The 10,099-nt window shown below is 39.3% G+C and overlaps 1 protein-coding gene across 1 annotated transcript; it reads left to right on the forward strand.

Annotated features, from left to right (window-relative positions):
- The first annotated feature begins 559 nt into the window (after positions 1-559).
- Positions 560-3,670, forward strand: LOC145465564 (kelch-like protein 12). The gene has a single exon (XM_081449338.1). The coding sequence runs from the start codon at positions 897-899 to the stop codon at positions 2,817-2,819; it is 1,923 nt and encodes a 640-aa protein (XP_081305464.1). The 5' UTR covers positions 560-896; the 3' UTR covers positions 2,820-3,670.
- The last annotated feature ends 6,429 nt before the right edge of the window (positions 3,671-10,099 follow it).

Below are 10,099 nucleotides of genomic sequence, written 5' to 3' on the forward strand. Positions count from 1 at the left end.
ACACTGCTGCCTTGCGTATGTTGTTAGTGTGAATATCCTTGTGCTTATGCTTTTCTCACAAGTGTGAACCACTCTTTTCTGTAGTTTCATAGTGCTGGTTGTTGTTGCACTCTTTTTTCCCATTTTCCATAAACCCAGATAATTTTTTGTTTTGCATTTTGTGTGATATTATACCCCTCTAAAGGATTTGGAACTAAGCACCCTGCATGGCATTTGTAAATGGCATATTCACTCTAGTTGCCTCTTCTTGAAATGGCTGAACTAATTGAAGTAACAGCACTGAAACGGAATTTCCACTGTTCAGTTGTCACTGTTAAGATGTTGCCACCTAGTGGCGACTCGAAAGGGAGATTACTTATCCCCTACAGCTGTATAGAAAGAAACAACAGAAATGTGAGCCTCCATTCCAGTGCCAACAACAACAACTTTATGGTTATTTGCTATGCCCCTATAGACCATTTTACAGTTGTTTGTTTATTGACATGGCCTTTGAATGGCAGCTACGCTGGAGGTGAGTGACCTCACTTCTTTTGTTTTGTAAATGAAGTTGTTCTTATGCTAACTAGTTGGCATTTTAAATGAGATAAGCAGAGTACCTCCAGCCTCAATTGCATTCATAGGCCAGGTAACTAAGCACCAAGTAAAATGGCCTTAGACATGATGTTATCAAAAAAAAAACACAAATATTACATTTTCCACCAGAAAATGGATTCACTCGACCCTTTGCTGGTCTGTTGCTCTCTCCTTGGAGGGCAGGGTCCCTGGAATATTATGCTTTGTCCAAGAAATGGATACCTTAATAATTTCCAAGCAAATTGTGACACAGGCGAATGTATAATAAACGTTGCTGGTATATATATCATTGTAACTGTTCTAAATGGCACTGAGAATTGTTGATGGTCACGCATATGTCAGGGGTTCCTTATTTTGTGCCATCACACACGCAACTGTCACGTGTTCTACCAATTTCCCAATTTGACTGTCACGAGATTCAGCACAGGTCTCATTCAGAAGTCACGAAATTTGTACATAATGCAGTTAGTCGTATTTCCACAGGATATCTCTGTGGGCTTTGTTCTGTGGACATGAGTTCCACATCAGAAAATCAAGGAAACCGAACAGTCGACAATAAGTTCAAGGAAAACATTCTTCGAGCTCTGAACGCTATGAGGCAACAAAACAGCCTTTGCAATGTTATTCTTCGCGTCAGTGGCACGATCAACTTTTCCGCTCACCGATGTGTTTTGTCTGCTAGCAGTTCATATTTTCAAGCACTATTTACAGACGATTTTCTTGAGAAACAGAGCGATGTGGTGGAATTAAAAGAAATAGGTGCTTCTGCAATGGAAAAAGTACTAGAATTCATTTATACGGGCGAGGTAGAAATCGACTTGGCAAGTGCACAGGATTTAGTTATGGCTGCCGATTACCTAAACATTCCAGCGTTAAAGCTGAATGCTTCAGCTGTGTTAGAAACGTCGATCGATGTGTCGAACTGTCTTTCTCTTCAGCAATTTTCTACCAAATATGACTGTGTTCGGTTGAAAGAGTCCTGTGCTTTCTTCATAAATCAAAACTTCTCTCAAGTAGCCAAATCAGAAGGATTTGAAGCCTTGAGCTTCGAGTCGCTGATAGACTTGTTCAGGCGTGACGAACTCAGTGTTGTAAACGAAAGCGAAGTCCTTCATTCGGCGATTTCTTGGGTAAAATACGACCTTCATGCGAGGGAGAAACTTCTTCCCGATGTTTTGAAGCATGTTCGATTCGCTCATATTCCTAAAAGTCACTTGGTTGACATTGTCAACAGCGAAACATTGCTTCAGCGTAACGCAATCTGCGTAGATTTATTACCTAACAACCCAGCAGGCACTACTTCCATTTATGCACTTGGAGCGTCACAGACGCCCAGAACAGGTCCTCTTGAGATAGTGGTTATACTAACAGGAGGTAAATCGGTTTCGAGGTATGGCTTGCAGAAAAACTTTTTGGCATTCAGGCCGTCGCGTGACTCGTGGGTCACGCTACCTGATCTTCATCTTCCTCGCCATAGTCACGGTGTGGCCGTCTGCGAAGGTTCACTGTACATAACTGGGGGAGTTTGCGGAAACATCGCTGCTCATCACCACGTCTGTCGATTTAGTCCTCGTCGTAATAAATGGCGTTGTGATGTATCTGATCTTCCTTATCCAGTGTCTTGTAGTGCTGTGGTTTCCCTTCAGAACAAGTTGTTTGTGATTGGTGGAAGAGACAAGTGTAATAACACACTAACCAAAACACAGTGCTACAATCCTCGGCGCAACCAATGGGATTGCGTCGCTGACATGAACATTCCACGTGAAAGCCACTGTGCAACGGTATTCAATGACGCTATCTACGTCATCAGCGGGGACAAATTGAACTTTCAAAGCTCTGAATTCTACGATGTGTCCACGAACAAGTGGAACCTTTTACCAGACATGACCTTGCCACGCCAACGGCCAGCGGCTCAAGCTATTGGCGGGAAAATCATGGTAGTCGGCGGCTTTCAAGGAGCAAACTACAAAATGCACACCACGTGTGAGATCTTCGATCCAAAGCAAAACCTGTGGAGCCTGGTATCTGGTCTTGTTGTACCACGTGCAGGGTGTGGGATCACGTGCGTTGAAAGTCACGTGTATGTATTCGGCGGGTCCAATGGCCGCTCAGTTCTGAACACCCTGGACAGTGTAGAGCGTTACAGCGCTGAAGAGAACGAATGGAAGAAAGTCTCTGTCATTCCTGAGACTGTAATTACGCCGCAGGTTGCTGTAATTAGAATGCCGAGAAAATATTTAGTATGAAATCTCAGTGCCAAAGTCGGTCCTGCAATGGTACATTTTTATAACATATCATTTCACGTATTGAAAACTTGTTATTAAAAATTCCCCCAAAAGTAGAAATTACCTGCCTTGCAATTAATTCTAAACTGCCCGACAATTAAAGCCATGAAAATCTAGAAAAGGTATCTGTAAAAATGTATTTTTTCACATTACGGAATGCACACTTGTTGTAGTGTTAATTTGCAGGTACGGTGTCGGTATTGGCAGTACAAGGGAGGGGGGGGGGGGTGATGGATTAGTGTGGTAGAGTGCTTGACGATTTGACTGTGATTAGGTACATGAGGCACTTTTCTTCAGGTTCAGGCATCTCGTTTTATTTCTGTCAATTTTTTTGTTTGAAATAGATACCTTGATTAAAACGAAAGCTCAAGAGAGTCGTTCGTTTAGGGGACGAAGTTTCGAGGAACGAGATAGCCGGTCACAAAGAAGAATTAATTTTAATTTAATGGATCTATCAAAACAGAGGTGTGAATAATGTATTTATTTCATTCGTTTTGGCTTAAGCAACAACAGTTTTAAGTTTGCTGTAAATTTTCTTCACGTTTAAGATCTAGTCAGATTGCCTGCATACGTATGGTCCAGCCATTAATAAAAGAGGTTACATGCTATTCTTGTCTGCGTTTGATGAGGTTTTAATCAGCACAATTGAAAAATGATTTGTCCTCGTTTTACTACAGAGGGATCACGGAACAAGAAGTGTTTTTACACTTCCTCCTTGCTCAAGTCACGTTTTGTTAGCGAACGTTTCTATGAAAAAAGGTTGCTCCTGCCGAAGTAAACCAAAAGTTAACCCACCCGGGTTCGCACATGGGCGTGTCAATTCTATAGGTCCTGATTTCCCCCTGTTTGGGAGTCAAAGATTATATGGATTATATGAACTGGCTCCGAGAGAAATTTATTGCGGGAAATTTTCTTCAATTACAACCAGTTTATGATGTAAATTGTGCGTTATCCTATCTTACGGGGCTCAGCCCATTTTGTTGGCAAGTCCTATCTTAAACAGGTATTACGAGTTACGACCAATGAGTGATTTATTTTTGCTTGCAATTTAGAACACTTTTCAATCAAGTCAGACAACTTTCATAATTGCTTCGCACACAAGAGCTGTCAAAGAAACATGAATCATGAACGCACAGAGAAGTGTCAAGGGAAGATACTTTGTTCAAATGAGCGTGTAAGTAAAAATAGCTGATATTTTTAAGAAGTGTCAGAGGTAAAATTTCCAGACTTAAATTCCAAAGATACCAGATCGTAATTTGTAGTTTACAGCAAAATTGTAATCAAAAATTTGCACTTAAACTTCCGTTGTTTTAATTTTTTTTTTTTTTTATAAAAATCATGTTTGCATAATCCTGTGATCACTAGCTACTAGCGTCATCAAAATATGTTTATCCTTAGTATTGTACGCATTCAAAAGACTGTCCTTTATGCGAGTGCAATTTGAAAGCCGAATTGTCAAATATCACGAGTATTGTCAATCCTTAATTGCTCGAGCTTTCATATCCTTATTCATTTATCTGTTATATGGGTATATGACTGAGAAAATTACGACTGACGCGTCCGTCAATTTGCACTTCAGTGGCAATTAAAAATTAACGATAAATTTTCCTGCTCTCAACCAATCACAATTAAGTTTGTTCTCAGTTATATAATTAGGTCCGTAATCATACGAGTGATTATTAGTCCCGTTTGTTTAAAGTAGTTTGATTACAAACCGAATCAGGACGTCACGGTATTCCAATTTGATAACCATATCAACAACAAAATTTTTAAAAAAGGCATGTTTATTTGGTGAAAAAAGGAATATAAATAAGGAATATTCCGTGGACACAAAAAGGAAACCAAACAAGTGCACGGCACGCGAATTTTAGACAATTATTGGATGAGGTTTTTGTGATATCTAGAATAATCAAAGTCGAGATAGGGGTTATCAGCCGAAGCCGAAGGCTGAGGCTGTTAACTCTTACCGAGACCTTGATTATTCTGGATATCACAAAAACCTCATCTAATAATTGTTTTGTTATACATTGAACGAAAAAAATGGAAGTCGTGTTTTTGCTTCTTCACTGACGGCAAGCAACACAAAGCGCGCGAACTTGACATGATTACCCTTAAAAATCATGCACCGCGGTCATACATGACATGATTACCCGTGACCTTGGGTGTCCTTGACATGATTATTGTATAATCTGCAGGTAGACGACGTCACAGGCGCTGATTTCGAAAATTCGCTGTACGCTTTTGGCCAATCAGAAAAGAGATAGTGAGTTCAATACATAATAATAATAATTTGTTATTTGTTAATCGCACGTTAGTGTGGTAAAAAATAGAGCGTACCTAAAGACCTAGCAGGCGAGGGAAGGGATTCTCAAAGTCCGGGATCGTTATCAGATTTGATAACCATGTGACGTCACAATATGGCGGCCATTTCAAAAACCGGGAATTTTCGTATTCACTTTGCTTTGCTCGTTATTTGTTCGATTATACTCGGGTAATTTACTCATAATTCTATTCGATAATTACCAGAAAAGAACGAGCCTCACGTGTTTTGAAGATGGCGGTTGAAGACCAGCGTAAACGATGTAAAATGCTACTCGTAAAGTGAAACAGCGCTTGCAATTTTGCATCCAAACAAGGTATGTTTTTCATTTTGTCATTAGATTTAAGTTACCTGGAGAGTTTTGCGAAAATCACAAAAAATATGTCGTTAATCTTCACGCCATATTCTTGGGATTTAACGTGTTTTTAGTGTTGTGCACGATCTGTGAAAAAAGTGCACAGGGGTATTTTGATTTGCGATGTGTTGTTCGTAACGGCGGCCATATTTACAGCTGTAATCGATATGTTCCTAGGTATTGAGATGGCGGATGCTGGTACCCATAGAATCAAAATAGCAAATTTATGTCGATTTTGTGGATATAGCTTGGTCATTACATAGGGTAGGTTTATTGTTGTCGAGTTTTGCAGCATAAAATTTTCGTTCCTTTTAGGCCTGACAGACACGCACCATTCAACTTTAAGAATTACTGGTGGCAAAATCAAGGGGTACGTAAAAGTAATTTACATAAATCATCTAAGCCCCTTCAGAAAAAATTATAGCTCTTAGTGAGTCGCTCGATTCATGGTACGGCAGTCCAGGTGGTCGGGAAACCACTTGCGAATCTAACATTAGTTGTTTATTTTCTTTTGAAGGGTTACCATGAGGTCAAAATCAAGGGGCCAGAAGGAACTCCTTTTCATGTCCTTCCTGAAAATTGGAAACAAAGACTCGTTCGCACTTCGTTGTGTTTTGCCAGAAATTAGAGAAATACCCGAGACACTTCTAGACGTGCCACAGTCTGGTATCCAAGAGCGCTAAGAAAAATTGCACTTTGAGAGAAGTTGCTGGAAGACAGATAGGCCGGGTGCAATACTTCATAAACAGGGAACTAAAACACCTTTCGGACTGCGGGAAAATCGGCAATCACGTTAAAGGGTAAGTTGCCTATATTTTAGAGTCAATTTCAACAACTCGCGGTCCTGAAATATTTTCCGGAAATGCCGGCCAAACTAGGTCCGTTTTCTGGCACACCATTCGTTATATAATGAAGCTTATTGTTGGATTTAGCGAGTGAACTATGGTACGAAAACATGTTACTTGAATTATAGTTTCTTTTATATGAATCGGTCATTAAAAGCGTTTTTCCATATTACCGAATGCACAACAATAGACTACTGATCTACAACTAAAACAATCTTTTTCCGGAAATGCCAAGACTTCCAAGTTTACTGTCACATCTCACGACATAAAGTGTTGCATGTACCCATTCCACTGAACGGAGGTGTATCACGAATTAAAGTAAATATACCTGCTACATTTTTGTTGTTGTGCCAGAACCATATCAGGCGAGCCCACAACGACAAAGAGAACTCCAGTGCATCAAAGATGGAAACGAAATGTACAATACGGCGGAGGGGATTGAATTAGCAATCGCAGAAATGGAATTAGGCGTGGGATGGGATATGGCCATCGAGGTAAGCTAGTCTATCTTCAGTGTATCTGGACAGAGAGTCGACAGAGGGAGGGTCGCGAACTGTTTCGATACTGTTATTTCCATTTCATAGTAATGAATCATAGTAGGAGATGTTTCGGTCCTAACCACGCTTCGCTCATGCAAATTGAACGAAATTCAGTTACAGCTCTCCGCTTGGAATGTAGAAGCAACTTGTTCAGTGTCAATTTGTGAACTCAAGATGTATTTACTGTTCGTGTTTCGTTTATATTTTATACAGACTGTTGAACAGCCAGCTTCGCCAACTACCAAGAAAATGAAGCCTGAGTGAAAATAGAAGCTATCATATTAGTATCAATAAACAACGCTTTTGTGAACAGAATAACTGTTGTCTACCTTCGTGTGTTTTTACTCGGAACAAATATTATACGGTGTCTATCTGAAAATGAAACTTTTCGCTGTAGCTTTTGGACAAAGACAGTTTTCTTCCATACATCTCTGTTTCTATTCCACAATCCAGTAACCTATTGTGAAGCAAACATACAATTACAATTAAATGAAATTGCATTGTGATGTTGTGAAAAAAGTAACTCCTTTCATCGCAGCGCCCCGTCGACCGCCATATTGAATTATACACTGTTGCTACCAAATAATGTCACGTGAACGAAAACTTGTGCAGCGATTGGTTAATGGTTTGTTTTGGTCGACGTTATCAAATCTGATAACGATCCCGGACGATGTCTCTCCGGGAAGCTAAGAACCAATTAATTTCAAGAATATAGGTGCACGTTCCAAGTCTACAGTTTTGATCGGTGGGTCTTGATTTGGCTATTGGCCCGGTCATTCATGTGTCCATGGCCTTACTACAATATACAGTGCTTTTTGATGTGAAGTATATATGAAATAATTCATATTTGAACTGCGGTTGTAGAGGAAAGTGAAGAATGATCATCGCAGTTAATTTTCCAATTTAAGCAATTGGAAAGAAGAAGTCTGAAAAAATCAGGGCTTCATGCTCTACCAACTGAGCTATGAAGCCACACATTGTAGCGTACACTATTGGATGGTTTAGGGGGCTGCCGTCTGCTAAATCACTAAGTATTAAGACACTATAAAGATGTGAAATTTGATGTTTGTTTAATTATTTTGTTAATTAATTGCAATTAATTAATTACTTAGCTTTTCGGCATGGGGTGTGGGGTGGGGTAGGTTCACTACGTAAAACGTGTTTTACCTGCGTTACTTCTTTGATAACTTTCAGCAAATTCCTTGCCTTCCTCGCGGTACTAATCTATTTAGAACAAAAGAATTTGCGCTAAACGCATGCGCGGACTATATATTAGGTGGAAGATACATTTCATGCGGGATCACACAAACTTGGAGCGCTTTTCCTTTTGGGGGAACCCTTAATGTAAGGCGCAAGCGTTCTAGCATCATAAACGTGATACACTCTGTTCTCGTCCCTAGAGCCACGTGTTTTTATTTTATTTTATTTTATTTTTTGTCGTGTGATATGAGCACGAATGCACTTATTTTTCGGGTAACGTCATTTCTCCCATCTTGGAGGAAAAAACGCTACTGTGACTGCAAATCTTTTGGAATTACACCCCTAGCTCTGTTAAAGAAACAGGGACCGCGGAGGGCATTTTAAAGAAGTAGGGCTAAAAAATCTGGCCAATACAAGCAAACGTTAAGGTCAGTGTTTCGCCATTTATCTTACATTTGCGCGCCATCTGGAGCCTTAGCGATCCCAGCGATAAGAGTGGCCCGCGGTCCCTGAGAAATATAATCTGCTGTTTCAAACAACTCTAGTGTGCTTGGCAGGTTTCAAATAAAGAGTGGAAACGTGTTCCTCCTCCTTAGGCTTTTATATAGCGGCTTGTTTATTTATTTTGTTTTTAATTGTCTCTCTGAAAGAGACCAAAAAGTTCATATTCAGCCGAAACTTTCTCGAATTAATAACATTACAAGTTGTCAGATTGCAAATTTGTGGCAAAAGGAACTTCTCAAATATTGCTGAGGACCCCGTGGCACCTACTGAAAGCGCAGAATGATTTAATCAGTCTTTAAGAAGACTCGTTTACCGATGTAAGATGTAATCTCGGTCAAGTAGCGCTGTTTACCTTCAACACTTCTCATTGAAATGCTTCTCACTCGTATAAGTCGACATAATCGCGTATTAATTTTAAGTGGTTTTATTGTTAACACCAAAGGTGGTAATAGAATAAGAACAGTGCTATTCCGTGACTATCGGATGATTAAATTAGTTACTGTTTATCGGTAAAAAAAAAAAAAAAAAAAAAAAAAAAACTGGGGTTTGATTAAAACAAAATCGTGCCTCTTCCATTTCTTCATCGGATATTTAACTTCCTTCAATTTATCTCCAGCGGTAGAAAAGACAAAACAAAACAAAACACTGAGAACAAAAAAACAAGGACATCTTCCCTGTGTTTGCGAGAAAACAAGGGTTTGGTGTTACATACCTTTATGAGGAGAACAAAAGTATCCAGTAATCGGTGCAAACGTTGGCGTGGAAAGTAAAATTGTCACGTTTGATACTGCAACGTATTATTGATTTAAAATGAACAGAAATCAAGGTTCCTTTCCGTTCATAATCGTTCTGCAAGGGGAAAGCTATGAAACTACTACAAACGTCTATAGAAACTGGGAGTAAACGGCAGTGGCGAGGACCATTGTGACTAGTAAAGTGTAAGAGCTGTACAAAGCGCTCTGCACTATTTAAGATTGTCTCACTAGTTTTCCGACTCCCGGCTGTACCGGGATCAAAACGTTATCAACACTAACCTTGCGTATCTCCTGGAAGTGATAATGTTTTGGTTTAAATTTACGTCTACTTTAATAATTTTCAAACCAGTTTTGTTATTTTATTGCCTCATAATCATTATCAGAATCTGAAACAATCCAGTAAAATTCAAATTGTTAAGGAAAATTCTACGCCAAAACTAAACATAAACTACAATGATAACATTGGTTGACTGATGACGGACAATGTTCCTGTTTTAATATATTTTTGACGCAACCAACAGTCATTTTTTTTCATTTCTAATTGAAAGAAATTGAGAGATGAGTTTTGGAACAACAACGTATAATTTTTACGACCGGAATAATTACAAAGGATGTCAGCAATTGCAATAATGGTTATTAATAGATCTGTAGAAGTATACATTAAAAGGCCTAAAATTGAGACCAATACTTTACTTCAATAAACAAGTACCTACGCAACTGCAT

The sequence above is a fragment of the Orbicella franksi genome, chromosome 13 (genome assembly GCF_964199315.1).
Source record: "Orbicella franksi chromosome 13, jaOrbFran1.1, whole genome shotgun sequence".
In the NCBI taxonomy this organism is placed as follows: domain Eukaryota; kingdom Metazoa; phylum Cnidaria; class Anthozoa; order Scleractinia; family Merulinidae; genus Orbicella; species Orbicella franksi.